We start from the raw sequence: 19,407 nt of genomic DNA on the forward strand, positions 1-19,407 counted from the left end.
TCAGTGAGACCCGTCTGTGCTGCTGTGTATTTCAATGACACAGATGCACGCACGGACCAGGAGATCCGTGCTACTTGCATCTGTGTCATTGACACAGAGCACTAACGGGTCCGTGAGACCCGTCTGTGCTGCTGTGGTAAATAAAAAAAAAAAAACCTGTGTAAAAAGAGAAAAAAATGGCGTGCCCCCCCCCCAAAAAAAGAGCAACCAGCCCCGGGCATTAGTGACCCAGTGCTGGGTGTGCTTAAATACAGGGGACAAACGACATAGGGGTCCCCTGTACTTAAACACAACCAGCACCGGGCTAGTCAGAACCAGAGCTGGTTGCCAAAATACGGGGGACAAACGACGTAGGGGTCCCCCGTATTCTGCGCAACCAGCTCTGGGCTCTGATCCGGTCCTGGTTCTGGAAATACAGGGGAAAAAAATGAGTAGGGTTCCCCTGTATGTTCCAGAACCAGCACTGGACTTTTTCTAGCGGGGGGCTGATGCCACAGCCAGGGGAGCCCTTTCACCGGGCCCCCCAGCCGCAGCATCAGCCCTGACCGCTAGTCAGCCCAGGCCGGGGATCCCTGGAGAGCTGGGGACCCCCCCAATAAAGGGGTCACCCTCTCCAGGGCACCCCAGGCCCAGGCTGATAGCCCGGGGCTATCCCCGCCACCCCTGGTGGCGGTGGGTGGCGGGTTGATTGTGTGGTGTGGTGTAAATAAAGAATATCAAACATTGTCTTTACAAGTAGAACTGCAAGTCCCAGCAAGCCTGCCCCGCATGCTGGTACTTGGAGAACCACAAGTACCAGCATGCAGGGCATTAAGGGCCCACTAGTACCTGTAGTTCACCTGTAAAAAAATGTTTAAAAAAAACACAGGACACACACACCGTGACAGTATAAGTTTATTAAACATACATACACACACACACACACACACACACGTACACATACTCACCTATGTAACCCTGTAGCATCGGTCCACTTGTCCGGTAAAGTATCCATAGGGGACCTGTGAAAAAAAACATACTCACCATCTCCTATGCGAGGTTCTGTCCTCTTCGTTCCAAAGTAGGCATCCCCGGACTTGGCAAAAAAAAAAAAAAAAAAAAACGCGATCCACGAACTTAGTACCGTTCTATAGAACGGTACTTCCCGAATGAGAGCTTAGCGGCGGGGTATCACCATGGAAACCCCGCTGCTAAGCGTTCATTGGCTGAGAGAGGCCATCTCCCGTCTCTCTCAGCCAATGAACGGCTCCCTCCATTGTAGTCAATGCTGGGAGCCGCAAGGTTATTAAAGTTTACCCTGCGGTTCCCACCATTGACTACAATGGAGGGAGCCGTTCATTGGCTGAGAGACGGGAGATGACCTCTCTCAGCCAATGAACGCTTAGCAGCGGGGTTTCCATGGTGATACCCCGCCGCTAAGCTCTCATTCGGGAAGTACCGTTCTATAGAACGGTACTAAGTTCGTGGATCGCGTTTTCGTTTTTTTTTTTTTGCCAAGTCCGGGGATGCCTACTTTGGAACGAAGAGGACAGAACCTCGCATAGGAGATGGTGAGTATGTTTTTTTTCACAGGTCCCCTAGGGATACTTTACCGGACAAGTGGACCGATGCTACAGGTTACATAGGTGAGTATGTGTACATGTGTGTGTGTGTATGTATGTTTAATAAACTTATACTGTCACGGTGTGTGTGTCCTGTGTTTTTTTAAACATTTTTTTTACAGGTGAACTACAGGTACTAGTGGGCCCTTAATGCCCTGCATGCTGGTACTTGTGGTTCTCCAAGTACCAGCATGCGGTGCAGGCTAGCTGGGACTTGCAGTTCTACTTGTAAAGACAATGTTTGATATTCTTTATTTACACCACACCACACAATCAACCCGCCACCCACCGCCACCAGGGGTGGCGGGGATAGCCCCGGGCTATCAGCCTGGGCCTGGGGTGCCCTGGAGAGGGTGACCCCTTTATTGGGGGGGTCCCCAGCTCTCCAGGGATCCCCGGCCTGGGCTGACTAGCGGTCAGGGTTGATGCTGCGGCTGGGGGGCCCGGTGAAAGGGCTCCCCTGGCTGTGGCATCAGCCCCCCGCTAGAAAAAGTCCAGTGCTGGTTCTGGAACATACAGGGGAACCCTACTCATTTTTTGTCCCCTATATTTCCAGAACCAGGACCGGATCAGAGCCCAGAGCTGGTTGCGCAGAATACAGGGGACCCCTACGTCGTTTGTCCCCCGTATTTTGGCAACCAGCGCTGGTTCTGACTAGCCCGGTGCTGGTTGTGCTTAAGTACAGGGGACCCCTACGTCGTTTGTCCCCTGTATTTAAGCACACCCAGCACTGGGTTACTAATGCCCGGGGCTGGTTGCTCTTTTTTGTGGGGGTGCACGCCATTTTTTTCTTTTTTTACACAGGTTTTTTTTTTTTTTTTTTTTTTTTTTTACCACAGCAGCACAGACGGGTCTCACGGACCTGTCATTGCTCTGTGCCAATCACACAGATGCATGTAGCACGGATCTCCCGGGTTCGTGCTACATGCAAATGGGCACCATAACGCTGATTGGCTTCCTGTCTGCCACTGCAGTGCCACTCCTAGATGGGCCACGTGTTTGTGCCGCCCCCTTGTGTCGCTTAGCATAGTCATCCAGCTTCCTCGGTACAACCTTTTGGCCTAAAAACAATATTGTGAGGTGTTCAGAATAGAGTGGAAATGAGTGGAAATTAATGTTATTGGGGTTATTAATAGCGTAGGAACAAAAAAAGGCCCATTTATGTGATTTTAGCGTTTTTTTTTTATTTTTTAAGAAAAAATCCAGATCCAAAACACAAAACCCAGAACCCAAAACACGGAAGGGTGGTTTTGGCAAAACCAATCCAGATCCAAAACACGAAGAAAGATCCAGATCCAAAACCAAAACACAAAACACGAAAAGTGTCCGGTGCACACCCCTAGTAATAACAAACAAAGGGGTAAATTTACTAAGACTCGTTTTTTCGTTGATTTGGTGTCTTTTTGAGATTTGGACGTGATTTTGCAAATCTGAGATTTACTAAAGCCCAAATAGACAGCAAATTGCAGGTGAAACAGGACCTCACACTCCAATACACCATTGGACCAAATATTGTATGGTTAACATGGACAAGAATAGAAATCAAATTCTAAATTTGTAAAATTTATAAAAATTTGAGGGACGTGATAAAGACCAGCCTGTTGCACGTCATTTTAAGAATGCGCAACATACATTGACGTCCCTCAAGTATAAAATAATAGACAACATTCCTAAAGATATCAGGGGAGGGGATCGCCGTAGGAAACTGAGCCAATGCGAATCACACTGCATACATCGATTAGATACGATGGCGCGTAGGGGGCTTAACGAGATGTTGGCATTAAATGCATTTCTTTAAGAGGAATGCCAAGTAATATAGTGGGCGTGATGGGATGATAACATGAAATGTATCTCATGAAGAGTGATATTATGTAATACAATAGGCCTGTTAGGTTTGCACCATCCGTTGCCGTGACAACCCAAGAGATCTCTGCTGTTTTCTATGTTAATTATTCATGTGTATAGCTTTAATTGTGGTAACTCATTAATATATAGTATAAGGTATAAGTTATTTAGCAGCATACTTTTTATGAGATTGGATATTTAATATTTATTATTGAAGTACATTCTAATATCAAGATATTTTTCCTATGTATTAGTTATTTAAGTAAAACCATTTTCCATGTGATTGCAACACATGGTCTTTCATATACACTGTTTTTTATGTTTGTGCTGTCTGTTCCCTCAGCGCTGTGCTGCCCGTGGGAAGAGCGGGGGCATCAGATGTTATGCTATGCAACCAGGATGGTCATCGCCCGAGTCCCTTCCGGTTTCGGGAACGCGGGGGACCCGCACCTTCCTCCGGTGACAGCGCAGCATGGAGAGAGGACATGGCGCGATATGTGCACATAGAAGCAGGCCCACCAAGAGCCGCGGCGGGCCCGGATAACGGGGCGTGGCCTAATCGCGGGAGGCGTGGCCACACCCCCTTCATGGAATTTTTTTTTTTTTCAGCAGTCTCTCACTGCAGCTCAGCACACGCTGTGTGCTGGGCTGCTGTGAGGGAGGGGGGGGCGGTGTCAAACCCGGGTCCCCACGGAGCCCCTCAGGAAGCCCGGGCCTGGGTAATTTGTACCCACTCCCCCCCCCTCTCGGCGCCCCTGCATATAAGGTAAGACACCTGCACTGTTAAGTTTGTTTGTTGTTATCTTGTGTGATACATCCTGAAGAAAAAGTCTTCAGACTTTGAAACGTCGATGTTCTTATCACTATAATGCTTTGAATACAACACCTTTTTCTTTATTTAAATTGGAGTGCCGCCTTGTTCTTTATCACGACTCTGGACATTTACATGATCTTTTTAGGAAAAAACCCATAACGTTGTACAGGTCACCCGGAGTGCCAGGCTCTTCAGAATTATACATAGATGTGGGGAGTGTTTTAACCACACATGTGCCAGGGCACCGGAATTGTGCACTTGGAATGATTTGTGATTGCTTTTGCTGATTTACCAAACAATTTGTGCAGTCTGCTGCCAATCCATTTTTGGGATTTATTATCTTGTGGTCTGCTAGGATTATTGTGCACAATCTATATTTAATGCAGAATAGAGACACTAGGAACAACATGTGATCCCACCTCATTTATAGGCTTACAGCAGCACATTGGAGAAACCCTCAGTTTTACTGAGGATCAAGCCTCTGCAATCCTATTCCAGGCTATCCCTCAAACTGATAGTGACACCTCAGTCGATGATTTATACCAACAACTGCTGAAATGGAGAAGGATGGAAATTGATTTTTTTCCAACATGGCACTTCCTTGTCTGATTATTTCCGTGCAAAGCTCATTCCATGTGGATTTCGTATCCGAAACATGCCCATGATTGGCCGTAATAGCGCAGAATTTTGCCGACAATGGATTAGCATCTTAAACAAGTGCAGCTTCGATCTGATGCTCCTGGTTATCCAGGAAGTGAGCAATGAACTACAAATTTCCGAAACAAAGATTATTGATTTTAATATACAACACAAACCCCTTCTGGATGACAAAAAGCATAAAGCAGTTTGGGAGAAATTGGAAGCACTATGTGAGCATCACAGGTTGGAATTGACAAACTTTAAGAGGAATAAATTACGTACAGTCCAGACCGACTACAAAGACCAGAGAGTCTACTGCTGGCTGTCGGGATCCATGCCACGGGGTAATCAAGAACAGAGCCGACCACATAATTTGTGGCGGCTAAAACAACAACAGAGGAAAGAGTTATATAAATATAACAACGACAGTGACTTCATGATCAATGACTGAGTACAGTTCTACATCCATGGCCCCTGCAGCTCGTGTAACAAGGTAAAAAAAAAACGATAATCCTGTGTCAAGGCCACTAGGCGGGGTGGACAGAATAAAAGGATCCGTAAAACCACCAACCAACCGGAGAAGGAATTAATCTTTAATCTGTCATCTCGGACTTTGAGCGATACGGAGATGTCTGTTTTGGATAAAGGTTTATCCTTTATCCCTAGTAATCCTCACCAGGATTTACCATGGAAAGTGGATCTACATAAATTTGGGCGCACTTTACGTATAAAAGAATTTTTTCAGCATAAACCAGCAGCGTTGCCAGATCCTTTTGAGGATTTTTTCCGACTTCATTCACATTCAAATTTCGATCCCATGTTGTCTAATGCTTCCTTAAAAAAGTTCTCCTGCCTTCTCGACGAATCTGTTTCTAAGTTTGCTAAAGTATCTCAGAATCATCATCACAATCTAACACGGGAACAGAAAAAAACCTTGCAGAATCTTGCCAAATGTGAAGATATCGTTATACGCCCCGCTGACAAGGACGGGGCTATTGTTATTATGGATTCTATCAAATATCTCATGAAGATTGACCGACAACTTGCGGATGTTAGTACCTACAAAAGCCTAGCCCGGGGCCCTTCTGTTGAATATAAAAAAGCCTTGGATAATATTCTAAATACAGCCTTACAGAGTAAATTGATAACCAAAAAATTAGCTGATGCATTAACAAATGAGTTTCCCTTAGTGCCTGTATTATATACTATTCCTAAAGTGCATAAGGATGCCAAAGATCTGCTGGTCGGACCCATTATATCTACCCGCGGATCGTTGTTGCAACCTATTTCACAGTATTTATATTTTTTGTTGCATCCATTAGTTATGTGTCAGACAACTTTTTTAAAAGATACTACTCAGTTTTTGTTAAAATTAAAATAGTTAGGTTAAATACCGGCTGGCACTATTATGTGTATTCTTAACGTAAAGAATTTGTACACCATCAATCCCCATGATTTGGGATTAAATTCTATGCAATACTTTTTACAGGTGAATCATTTTACTGATCTGGATATAGATCTGTTCCTGGAATTGCTGGAATTCGTTTTGACAAAAAAAAAAAAATTCTGAACAATACATTTTTTTTTTTACAGTGTAGCACATCAGAAATTAATTATTTGGATATAAAGGTTAAGACTAGTGAAGGTCAGATTTGTACTGAGGTCTTTCATAAACAAACAGACCGCAACACTCTCTTACACTTTAGTAGTTGTCATCTACCGTCTTTAAAGAAAGCCCTCCCGAAATCTCAGATGTATAGGGCTGCCACGATTACTTCAGAAATTACGGCAGTGGCCCTGCCTTGAACCAAGTATCCAAACAATTTGAAGAACGAAAAGTATACCCGGAAAGTATCCTTAGAGATTCTAAGGAACAAGTGCTTAAGGTCCCTCATGAAAAGCTTTTAAAAGGCATAAAAGAACAGGGTCTAAAATTAATAAAATTCCATTTGTATCGGAATACACTATGGCTAGTCAAGTGCTCCATCAAGCCACTAGAGCACTATGGCCAATAGTGTCCGGTGACCGAGAATTACCTTTTTTTTTTTTAAAAAGAAAAAAAAAAGGGAATTATGCCTTGTTACATACGAGGACACAATCTCAGAGGTATTTTGGTCAATCCAAAATTACTACACTCCCTAACATATCTAAAGGCACCATTTTCTACACAAAGTAAGAAACCCGGGTGTTATAGATGCGCTTCCTGCAGGTATATATTATAAGCTTCTGTACAATGACGGCAGCATTCTCAGGTTTAAAAAAGAGAGAGAGAGAAGAGAGAGAGGAAGAGGAGAGAGGAGAGAGGAGAGAGAGAGATTTGAAGAAAAAGGGGCACTCACCAGAGTAATATAAAGTCACAGGTTATTTATTGCTTACATATGCAGTCACTCGACGTTTTGGTCAGAGTAGACCTTTCTCAAGACATACATCTTTAAAAGCAGGATGGGCATGGACAGTGGGAGAGGGGAGAAGCAGGAAGCTGCTTGTAACACTGTTACCACCGCGCTATGCATAATTAAACACAGCGCTCACATGTGCTAGCGCTGGACAGTGGGAGAGGGGAGAAGCAGGGAGCCGCTTGTAGCGCTGTTACCACCGCGCTATGCATAATTAAACACAGCGCTCACATGTACTAGCGCTGGACAGTGGGAGAGGGGAGAAGCAGGGAGCCGCTTGTAGCGCTGTTACAACTGCACTATGCATAATTAAACACAGCACTCACATGTGCTAGCGCTGGACAGTGGGAGAGGGGAGAAGCATGGAGCTGCTTGTAGCGCTGTTACAGGACAGTGGGGAGAAAGAAGCAGGGAGCTGTGTGTAGTGATTACACACAGCCTCCCTTACACAGCAGGAGCAGGAGCCGGGGGATGTGCAGTTTCTTACTCACTGCGTGTCCCCTGTAGTCTCTCTCTGGCAGGTCAGCACAGTCTTCTCTTCTTCAGTGTGAAGACTTGCTGTGGCGGTAAGGAGCTGTCAGGAGCTCTTTGGAAATGAGCCCTGTGCACTCCTTCCTGATGTTTGTTAAAACATCAGGGCGCAAGGTACCCGGACCCCACCTTTTAGATAGGTGGCAAAGGGTACCTATAGGAATGTAAAAGATGCTTTAAAATAAAATTAAATAAAATTAAATAAAATAAATGTATTGCTGGAGCACAGCATAATGTGACCAGCTCCTAGAGGCACATTTTCTAAACTGAGGGCTGATGGGGCATAGAGGTGGAGGAGCTTCACACTTCTAAATTATTTAAAGTGCCAGCTCCAGCTGTCCACGCCTCTATTCCCCAGCGTAAGCACCTCCATTGTCCCCTAGTGGATGAAAGAGAAAGCAAGTTTGTCAATGGAATAGCATCTCAAGAGTGGCCCTTTTTCTTCAAATTCACTGAATATATCTGGACCTGGATTGGTGCCAGTGGGGAGCACCCCGACTATTTACTACCTATTGAAGATGTGGGTGCGGATCATATCTTTTTTATAATATAATATAAAAGACTGGTGTAAGGTTAAAATTAGTATTTTATTCCGACGACGTTTCGGGGAGAACCCCTGTCTTCAGTGATATGAACATACAAAAATCACAACAGAGTATACATAAATACCCGAAACAAACAATTAGCAGCGCTCGTTACTCACATGGGGGACGCCGCCTTCAGGTTTCTCGGACCGCGCACTTAGCATGGGCATTGCAGCCACTGACATTATCTCAGAGGGCATCCAGCAGTTTAGAGCTCAGAATAACACAAATTGTACCTAGCAACGTGTACTGGCACTCGATACAATGTAACAATAAGCCATAAAATATGAACAACCACAGGTGATACATATATACAAACAACAGTGCTTAGAGAACACCACAAATCTATTCATATAATTTACTTAACAAATTCACATTATGCATTATATTTTAATATAGATTATAAGTCAAGTCCACATTGGCACATCGATCTAATTTAAGAAACACTGGAGGCCAAATGCCTCATTCAAACCCTTAGGTGCTAAGGTATTTAAGTTGAAGATCCACCTACTCTCTCGTTGCAATGAAAATTTTGCCCTATCGCCCCCTCTTTTGGGCATGGGGACATGATCAATTATAATGGCTACAATAGTGGTCACTCCTGTCTAATGGATATAAAGATTAATAATGTATGTGTGTATATATATATAATAAAAACACCTGGCACTCCAAAGGCAGCAGACACCTTTCATTAACCCGCTTGAGGGCATTCCTCTCGGGTATTGTGTACCACCGCTACATCCAAACAAATGAGGAGGCACTCCGAGACTTGTGGAAAAAACGTGTAATGGGTAACTACGCTTTTCAGGTTCAGAACGCTGATGGTCTGAATGCTAGATGTTCAGACTTTCAGGTCGCGTAGTGGATACCCCCCTTTAAAGTCTATAAGGTATAGGTAGTTCAATAAATATACTTAAGAATGTTAAGCGCTTAACTGACATTTTTTTTTTTTTTTTTAAACCGCTCCGAAATTGTCGGTTTTTTTTTTTATGATTGAATTAGGTCAAGAACATCTTTTTAATACTATTCCAACGCATTTTTTTTTTAAACACCATATACCATAAAAAAAAACATTTTTATGGTATACTCTAGTCTTGGTCATTGACCGCTGTACCATCGATGGCCGACTGGTTCAACCATCGATAGAAAAAAATCGATTGTTTGACATTGGTTGGGGGGCTGCACACACAATCTATATACATATACGGTATATATGCAAATTTAAATGTATATATAAATAATATATATTATATATATATATTTTACAGACGGCAGCACTCACAGGACTTCCACAGTGTGTTTGTTATATTAAAGGACAATTAGCCCATACTGTAGCCAAAGTTGGACATTTTCCTCAGGGATCAACCAAATATGCAATCACATATGTTTATATAAGAAAGAAGAGAAGAAACACTCACCCGTGTAGAGCACAATCAGAGGCCAGTGCCGGGGGAGGTGACGTCATCAAGCTGAGCCCCGCTGCAGGGGCGTGCGGCGTCCTCACATAGCAGGCTGTGTCTGGTAACCATAGTGACGGGACAGAATCACATACCCAACACCATAGTAATTACTAGACAAAAAATATATTCTTTAAAAACAATGGACACTAAACTAAACTAAGGGTGGCACAAAGTTTAAATAACAAGCAGCAAGTAGCAAACTATTATATATCAGAAACAACATAATATTGGTCCCCAGAGCAAAAGGCTTATCTGGACCAAAACTGTATATGGCTGCAAGAAAACTGTGCAAGGCTGAAAACAGGGCTCAAACCTACTGTATAAAAAAAGATATAATATAATATGATGGCGTGGACCTGTTATATATCAAACCAAAACATATCAAAAAATGGAGCAACAATAAAAAGAAAAGAGGAGAATGAGGCTAAAAAATGAACGCCCTGACAGCGGGGCGCAGCTTGATGACATCACCTCCCCCGGTGCTGGCCTCTGATCGTGCGCTACACGGGTGAATGTTACTTCTCTTCTTTCTTATATATTTGGTTGATCCCTGAGGAAAATCTCCAATAAAGGAGACTACAAGATGGTCTAATTGTCCTTTAATATAACACACTGTGGAAGTCCTGTGAGTGCCGCCGTCTGTACCATATATCTCAATGGTGTATACCACCCCTGGGAGATCACTAAGGCAAGATTTATATTTAAATCAAGTAGTGTGCCGGTCTTTATTTTGAGATCATATATATATCTATATCTAAATATATATAGACACACACACACACACACACACACACACATACATACATACATACATATACATATATACACACACACACACACATATATATATAATATGGCCAGGGCTCTGCTGTTTATTCATGGAGGGTGGGTCTTACAAAAATGCTGTTAGTGCTACATTCTCTACCCGGCGGCTGCTGCTAGCCGGAGGGGGAGGGAGAGAAGGACAGCGCTGCCTTCTCTGCCCTGTCCTCTCGGTAGCCGCCGGGGGGTGGGTGCACCGGCGCTGGGCTCTCCGATCACTGCTAGCAGTGATCGGCCCACGGGGAGGGACAGTGTGCAGAGGGACCAGGAGGTCCCTCTGTGATTGGCGGCTGCTAGAAAATTATTTTCCAGCAGCCGCCCACAGTGCTTTTCTGACTGGTCGTATCAGATACGACCATGTCAGGGAAAGCCCAGTCTGGTATGGTCGTATCTGATATGACTGTGTCAGGCAAGTGGTTGATCAGCAGAGTGGGGTCATCAATAAATTCACTGGTAAACCACACAGGCCCATATGTTAAAAATAAAGTATGTAATCAGTATATCCCAGGTTTGAGAATACCATATTTAGTCCTGTGAATCATAGGAAAATCATAAAAGGCGTGTATTCAGTATATCCCAGGTCTAAGCATATCAGATTACATCATGTGAATCATAAAATCACAGGAAATTAGATGTTACAGATAGAGCATGTACTGTATTATTCAGTATATCCCAGGTTTAAGCAAATCAAAGAATAGCCTGAAATAAGGGTCTATAGTTTAAAAGAGTGCTTATTAGGTACTGCTAAAGCACACAAGAACAAATATATGCAAATAAAGCATGTGTTCAATATGGAATCAGTATGATTCAAATCCCAACAGTGGAAGCCCGGCAGGGGTGAAGATCCCGACTGCTAATTTAGGTAAGTACCGCTAACCTAATTCCCTACCCTAACCCTCCTTCAGGGGTGCCTAACCCTAACCTCCCTCCCAAGTGCCTAAACCTAACTCCCCCTTCCCCACAGCCTAAACCTAAGTCTCCCGGGGGGTGCCTAACCCTAACCTCTCCCCAGGGGTGCATAACCCTAACCCCCCCCTTCCCCTAGCCTAACCCTAAGCACCCCCCCCTTCCCCGGGAGCCCCTAACGTAACCCTCCCCCCCAGTGGCTGTCCGCGCCCGGCTTACCTTCGTTCGATTTGCCGGGTGTCGGGCTCCCCGGCATAGGTCTAATGAAAGGAGTCAGGATTTCGATGTCTGTCATTAGTACCTCCGGGATTTGACAGTCAGGAAGCCGGCGGTCGGCATTGCGATCATCGGCATCCTGACTGCATCCCTTCAATATATCCCAAGTTTGTGCGTACCATATTTCAATTGTGAGTCTCAGGTAAATCACAAGCATATATTCAGTATATCCCAGGCATGAGCATGCCATTTAGTTTATAAAAGATGGTCTGTAGCAGATAATGCATGTTTTCAGTATGTCGGCAGTTTTTGCCTACTAGGAGAGTAGCCTATAATCAGGATCTATTTATTATACAGTGATGCTTAACCAGTATAAATACATTTGTTAATACACATAGGACGCGTATCACATTTAGGGGTCTATTTACTAAGCAGTGTTAGGAGACGGAGTGAAAAGTGATAAGAAAGTTATAAGGTGCCAGCCAATCAGCTCCCAACTGTCATTTTTCAAACACAGCCCGTGAGATGACAGTTGGGAGCTGTTTGGCTGGCACCTTATCACTTTTCACTGTGTCTCCTAACACTGCTTAGTAAACAGACCCCATAATATTGTAATAGTGCTTAGCAGATAACATGTTGCCTTGCGTCAAAGTAGTGGTATAGGTAAAAGAGGTGGAGTGTAACCCAAATCAAACATTTATTGAATTTTAGGTTAATTATTATATAATCTCATACCGTATCTCAGGAGGAAGTGTGAATGACTTGCTGTATATCCAGTCATCTTGTGTAATCCATTTATAATTGACATCATTAAATCCAAAGTAAGGATCCTTAAAAAAAACAAAAGGATTCATTCGACATAAGTTTATCCTTGTTCTTAATTTGGAAAACTGCATACATTTTAAATAAGCCTTAAAAAAAATCAGGGTAAATCACACACATATATATATAATCTCACACACGCACCTGTATCCTACATGGTGGTTGTGGTTATGTTATTCTACTTATGTACATGTTGTGACTCTTGAGGAAGGTCATGCACTGTGAGCGAAACGTCGAGGTACCTTTATATATGTCGTCACTTGAATAAAGGTGGTTTTATTTATCTTTTTAAGCCTGGTGAGTGCCTCTCTTTTTCTATTAATCAATTGGAAGAGTTTTTTGGACTCTATATGTGTGGTGGACACCCCAGCAGCTGCTTTTGGCCTATGTTTGATGTGAGTGCAACCTTTTTTATAAAATATTAATATATATAGGCTGAAAAATAAGAGACATGCGCCTAATAGTGTAGTATTTAGTGTAAATCAATTTGTGCTCAAGGTAAGTATTGTGCATAGCAAAAATTAAATGTTTTAAGGCTTATCTGATGTCCAGGTATCGCTCCTATGGTCAGGAAGCACGTGGTGACAATGTGTTCTGGATGTTATTCCAAGGGATGATATTTACTTGACGCGTTTCATCCTATTTGGACTTCCTCAGGGGTGATGCCCAGGATCTGGAGTGCCACTTTATATACTCTTTAATAGGGGTGTGCCAAAGTCTAAAACAGAACTGCTAAAAACGCAGTCCGTGCGTGCCCAATGCACGGCGGCCATCTTAATGTCATATAGCCGCATAATCGCCGATAATTGAGAGGTACAGGACTTACAAATACATACACACGCCGCTTACTACAGCGAACGTGTGGTGTGACTTGCATAGCGCCTAATGCGGCGTTAAGCCCTCCCTTACATATCCGGAGTTTTAAACATTTAACAATATTCTGTGGACCAGAAGTGCGATAACGCACTTCCGGGTGTGGCGCCATCTTAGTAGAGGCCGATAACTCTTAGGGCTGCAGCCATCTTGTATGAGGCAGATCGACAACAGCCATGTGAAACATATAGTGGCCATCTTAAGTGGGGCAATACATCAAGTCCACACATAGCGGCCATTTTTTTGGTATAAAAGCCCACTCCACTCCATAGTTCGAACGAGATTTAAAAGACTTGTGGTGTCTTTTAAATAAGATGGCAATTTTAATACATATTTCTTAAGGAAAACTTTAATTTACTGTGATGCATGTGAAGTCACAGAGTCAATGCCCGCAACAATGGGTCTACCTGGTGGATTCCTCGGACCCTTATGAACTTTAGGATGGTGATAAAATAATAAGAATTTAATTTCTGAAGCTAGAACTAAAGCTGAGACCCTTTAAAGAGAGGATCTCATGCAATATAGAACAAAGGAGGAGAAAGGGGAAATGGTTCCTTTTGTGACACAATATAACACTGATGAAAAGAGAATTAAACAGGTGATGAATAAAAACTGGGGTATCTTAAAATTGTACCCAGTTTTAAAGGCTATTTTACCAGAGAAACCCGTGACCATTTTTAAGAAAGCAAAAAATCTGAAAGACATTCTAGCTCCTAATCTATTGAAAGAGAAAGACCAAGTAATATTTTAAACAAGTGTGTAGGATCTTTTAAATATGGCACATGTGCAAATTCCTTCACCCTAATAGGAAGACGTTTTCAAATTTTAACAGTTCTAGTACCCTTCCATTAAACATTTTATGAATTGTAACACCTGTTCTGTGGTATATTTATTAGAGTGTACATGTGATCTTAAATATATTGGCAAGACTAAAAGGAATTTGAAACTTCGTATTCAAGAATATGTGAGAAATATTAAAAATGAAAGTCATTCAATTTTAAGACATTTTAAAAGGTACATCATGAGTCAAATCCGGAATTCCTTACATTTAAAGGACTTGAACTTGCCAGCCTAGGACCTAGGGGAGGTGATCTGGCATTAAAATGATCACAGAGAGAAATGTATTGGAAATTTGAGATTAATACCATTATGCTTAACTGCTTAAATGATAATTATGAAATAGCTCCGTTTCTTTAATGTCCTCTCCAGCCCCTCCCTTTTTTTTGCACCTGTGAACCACAGTTTATATATCTTTCTTCCTTTTTATGCATTTTTTTTATTAATTGTTTTTATTAGTGGTCATTTTCCATTTTTATCTTTTATAATTAATGTACTATAGTGCTAGCCCTGGTTACAAGTGATTGACAATTACTATAATTGAAATTAAAAAGATCAATGTTTTAAATTTTAGAATTAATATATTTGTGTCTCTGTGAGATATGTTGATCTTAATTCTGTCTCCAAGGGATGTATAAAATATCATTGTACTGCTTTTTATTAATTATGTCCTATCTTATTAATTTTATGTTATTTATATGTCATTCGTATGAATTATATTTAAGTCTTGTTGATTGTACACCAAAAAGATGGCTGCCTGATATTTAGCTTATTGGTGTCACATTTAAGGTGGAGGACGATTGCATTTGGTCGCCACCATGGGGCATTTATACCAAAAAGATGGCCGCTATGTGTGGACTTTATGTATGGCCTCACTTAAGATGGCCACCGCTATATGTTTCACATGGCTGCTGTCTATCTGCCTCATACAAGATGGCTGCGGCCCTAAGAGTTATGGGCCTCTACTAAGATGGCGCCACACCCGGAAGTGCGTTATCGCACTTCTGGTCCACGGAATATTATTGTTAAATGTTTAAAACTCTGGATATATAAGGGAGGGGTTAACGCCGCATTAGGCGCTATGCAAGACACACCACACGTCCATTGTAGTAAGCAGCGAGTGTATGTATTTGTAAGTCCTGTACTCGCAATTATCGGCGATGATGCAGCTATATGACCTCATCAAGATGGCTGCCGCGCATTGGGCACGCGCGGACAGCGTTTTTAGCAGTTCTGTTTTAGACTTTGGCAGACCCCTATTAAAGAGTATATAAAGTGGCACTCCAGGTCCTGGACATCACCCATGTGGAAGTCCAAATAGGACGAAACGCATTGGGCCTGGTTCTCCTACAGAGCGGTGAAGTGCCATCCGCTCCCGGAGTGTCCTATCCGTCTTCCCTATACAATATAAAGCATAGATTATATTGTACAACCAGGTATAAAGTATACATGATCAAATGTCCCTGTGTTTTATATTATATAGGGAAGAAGGATAGGACACCCCGGGAGCGGATGGCACTTCATCGCTCTGTGATTAGGTCGGCTGTATTTTCGGGCCAGAGTGACCAGCCTGTGGCACGTCATTTTGTGCAGGCTGGTCATAATCTGGTGGTATTGAGATATATGATCATTGACCACATACCACCCTCGATTAGAGGAGGGGACCGCTCTAGGAGATTGTTGCAGCGTGAGTCGAGATGGATCCATAGGTTGGGGACCCTTGTTCCCAGGGGGCTCAATAATGGATTGGGTTTGCACTGTTTCCTTTGATAAAATATAGTAACTTGAGGATGTACAAACGATATAATCTTCCTGTCCGGTAAACTATAGGTTCTCCTTAGACATGCGCTCCATTTGTAATGAATATAGATAGAATTATTGACGGCAATTGGTGTAATATAATATCGGAATATTTGTACTAGATTTGTGACTCCGTAGTATTTTTAGACAGTATTTTTTGAGAAGCATTTTTTGATATGCATTTTTGATAGTGGTCAATTTTTATGTGTAATTTGGACAGATTCTGATATCGTAGATGTACTGGGGTGTCTGCAATTGGGTTATATTGGTTTCCTATGACACCATCTGTGGGTGTGACACACCGGGTTCTGTAAGCCGGAGGCATGCACAAGGTGTTGGTGATGGTATAAAGGTATGTACTGTTCTTACTGTTTAAGTCCTGATGATGATGCATTAAACGTTGAAGTTTACACCTGCTGAGACCTGAGTGCCGCCATAACTGGAGATATATAGAATGAAATATATATATATATATATATATATATATATTATATACATACACATATATATATATACATATACATACATATATATATATACATATATATATATATATATATATATACATACATACATACATACATACATACATACACACACACACAGTCAGGTGCATAAATATTGGGACATTGACAGAATTTTCATATTTTGGCCTCTATTCACCACCACAATGGCTTTGAAATGAAACAAACAAGATGTGCTTTAACTGCAGACTTTCAGATTTAATTTGAGGGTAATTACATCCAAATCAGGTGAACGGTGTAGGAATTACAACGGTTTCTTTATGTGCCTCCCACTTTTTACGGGGCCAAAAGTAATGGGACTATCAACTCAAAAGCTATTTCATGGACAGGTGTGGGCTACTCCCTCGTTATTTCATTATCAATTAAGCAGGTAAAAGGTCTGCAGTTGATTCTAGGTGTGACATTTGCATTTGGAATCAGTTGCTGTCGACTCTCAATATGAGATCCAAAGAGCTGTCACTATCAGTGAAGCAAGCCATCATTAGACTGAAAAATCCAAACAAACCCATCAGAGAGATAGCAAAAACATTAGGTGTGGCCAAATCAACTGTTTGGAACTTTCTTAAAAAGAAAGAACGCATCGGAGAGCTCAGCAACACCAAAAGACCTGGAAGAACACGGAAAACAACTGTGGTGGATGACAGAAGAATTATTTCCCTGGTGAAGAAAAACCCCTTCACAATAGTTGGCCAAATCAAGAATACTCTTCAGGAGGTAGGTGTATATGTGTTAAAGTCAACAATCAAGAGAAGACTTCACAAGAGTGAATATAGAAGGTTCACCACAAGATGTAAACCATTGGTGAGCCACAAAAACAGGAAGACCAGATTAGAGTTTGCCAAACAATATCTAAAAAAGCCATTACAGTTCTGGAACAACATCCTATGGACAGATGAGACAAAGATCAACTTGTACCAGAGTGATGGGAAGAGAAGAGTATGGAGAAGGAAAGGAACTGCTCATGATCCAAAACATACCACCTCATCAGTGAAGCATGGTGGTGGTAGTGTCATGGCGTGGGCATGTGTGGCTGCCAATGGAACTGGTTCCCTTGTATTTATTGATGATGTGACTGCTGACAAAAGCAGCAGAATGAATTCTGAAGTGTTTCGGGCAATATTATATGCTCATATTCAGTCAAATGCTTCAGAACTCATTGGACGGCGCTTCACAGTGCAGATGGACAATGACCCGAAGCATACTGCAAAAGCAACCAAAGAGGGTTTTTAAGGCTAAAAAGTGGAATGTTATGCAATGGCCAAGTCAATCCCCTGACCTGAATCCGATTGAGCATGCATTTCACTTGATGAAGACAAAGCTGAAGGGAAAATGCCCCAAGAACAAGCAGGAACTGAAGACATTTGCAGTAGAGGCCTGGCAGAGCATCACCAGAGATGAAACCCAGCATCTGGTGATGTCTATGCGTTCCAGACTTCAGGCTGTAATTGCCTGCAAAGGATTTGCAACAAAGTATTAAAAAGTGAAAGTTAGATTTAGGATTGTTTAGTTTGTCCCATTACTTTTGGCCCCTTAAAAAGTGGGAGGCACATATAGAAACCGTTGTAATTCCCACACCGTTCACCTGATTTGGATGTAATTACCCTCAAATTAAATCTGAAAGTCTGCAGTTAAAGCACATCTTGTTTGTTTCATTTCAAAGCCACTGTGGTGGTAAATAGAGGCCAAAATATGAAAATTCTGTCAATGTCCCAATATTTATGCACCTGACTCTGTGTGTGTGTGTGTGTGTGTGTGTGTGTGTGTGTGTGTGTGTGTGTGTGTATAAAAAAGTGATTACTAGCGCACAAATATTATGAGTTCCTTGTGTTCTAGTAGAAAATAGTATGTTGTTTAAAGAGTACGTTGTGAGAAACACTTCCTGGGAGTAACAGGTGGCTGCAATTTTTCAAAATACCGTGCGGCAATCGGAGAATAACGTGCTGAAAAATAGTAATAAAAATGTGCGCCTAATAATACAGTATATTAAAAAAGTTTTTAACTTGTGCTCAAAGTAGGTAATGATATATAAACAAGCTTATCTGCTGTCCAAGTGATGTTCCAAATGGCAACACTTCAAGGATTTTCCCAGGGGTATTCTTCCTGTGGTACCTTAAAGTAGGGCTTCGAATTTTTTGCCCATAGAGAGTAATATAGTGTAGTAATTTTCATACAGGGTATTAACAACAATGGACTAACATAGATCTGCGTACCAGATAGCGCATAACACAATGCATATAACAGTGTCACTCATATGTGTTGCAGGTCACAAACAATCCAGCTCCAAACATCGCCATGTGGTGGACCTCAGAACAAGAAATGGAGAGAGTCTCCGTAAGGGAATTGTTTTTAATTCAGACCAAACATAAACACAAATATACCGGTAAATCATTTTCTCTGATTCCACAGGGGACACTGGAGGTGCTTACTGGAGGGGTATAGAGGCGTGGATAACTGGAGCCGGCATTTTAAATAATTTAAAAGTGTGAAGCTCCTCCCCCTCTATGCCCCATCAGCCCTCAGTTTAGAAAATGAAGACCGAGAGGAGATGGAGAACAAGCCGAGTAAAAAGGGCGAGAACACACAATAATCAAAACATACAACATATGGAACAAACCGAACAGGCAGGCTAAGAGCGCAGAGGTGGGCGTCCAGTGTCCCCTGTGGAATCAGAGAAAAGGATTTACCGGTAGGTACCAAAATCCCATTTTCTCTTTCATCCACTAGGGGAGACTGGAGG

General features: G+C 42.2%; 1 protein-coding gene across 3 annotated transcripts in view; it reads right to left on the bottom strand.

The window, feature by feature from the left end:
- The window catches only part of MANBA (mannosidase beta), a 124,460-nt gene that overhangs the window by 95,010 nt on the left and 10,043 nt on the right, over nt 1-19,407 (bottom strand). For 2 of the 3 annotated variants that reach the window (XM_088453234.1, XM_088453233.1), the window contains exon 2: nt 12,550-12,644. In XM_088453234.1, coding sequence (XP_088309360.1) covers nt 12,550-12,644 — 95 coding nt within the window. Of the gene's footprint in view, nt 1-9,828; nt 9,929-12,549; nt 12,645-19,407 lie in introns of all 3 variants that reach the window. The other variant, XM_088453235.1, reaches the window with a different exon arrangement.

This window comes from Taudactylus pleione, unplaced genomic scaffold (genome assembly GCF_031769625.1).
Source record: "Taudactylus pleione unplaced genomic scaffold, aTauple2 ptg000573l, whole genome shotgun sequence".
Classification (NCBI taxonomy): Eukaryota; Metazoa; Chordata; class Amphibia; order Anura; family Myobatrachidae; genus Taudactylus; species Taudactylus pleione.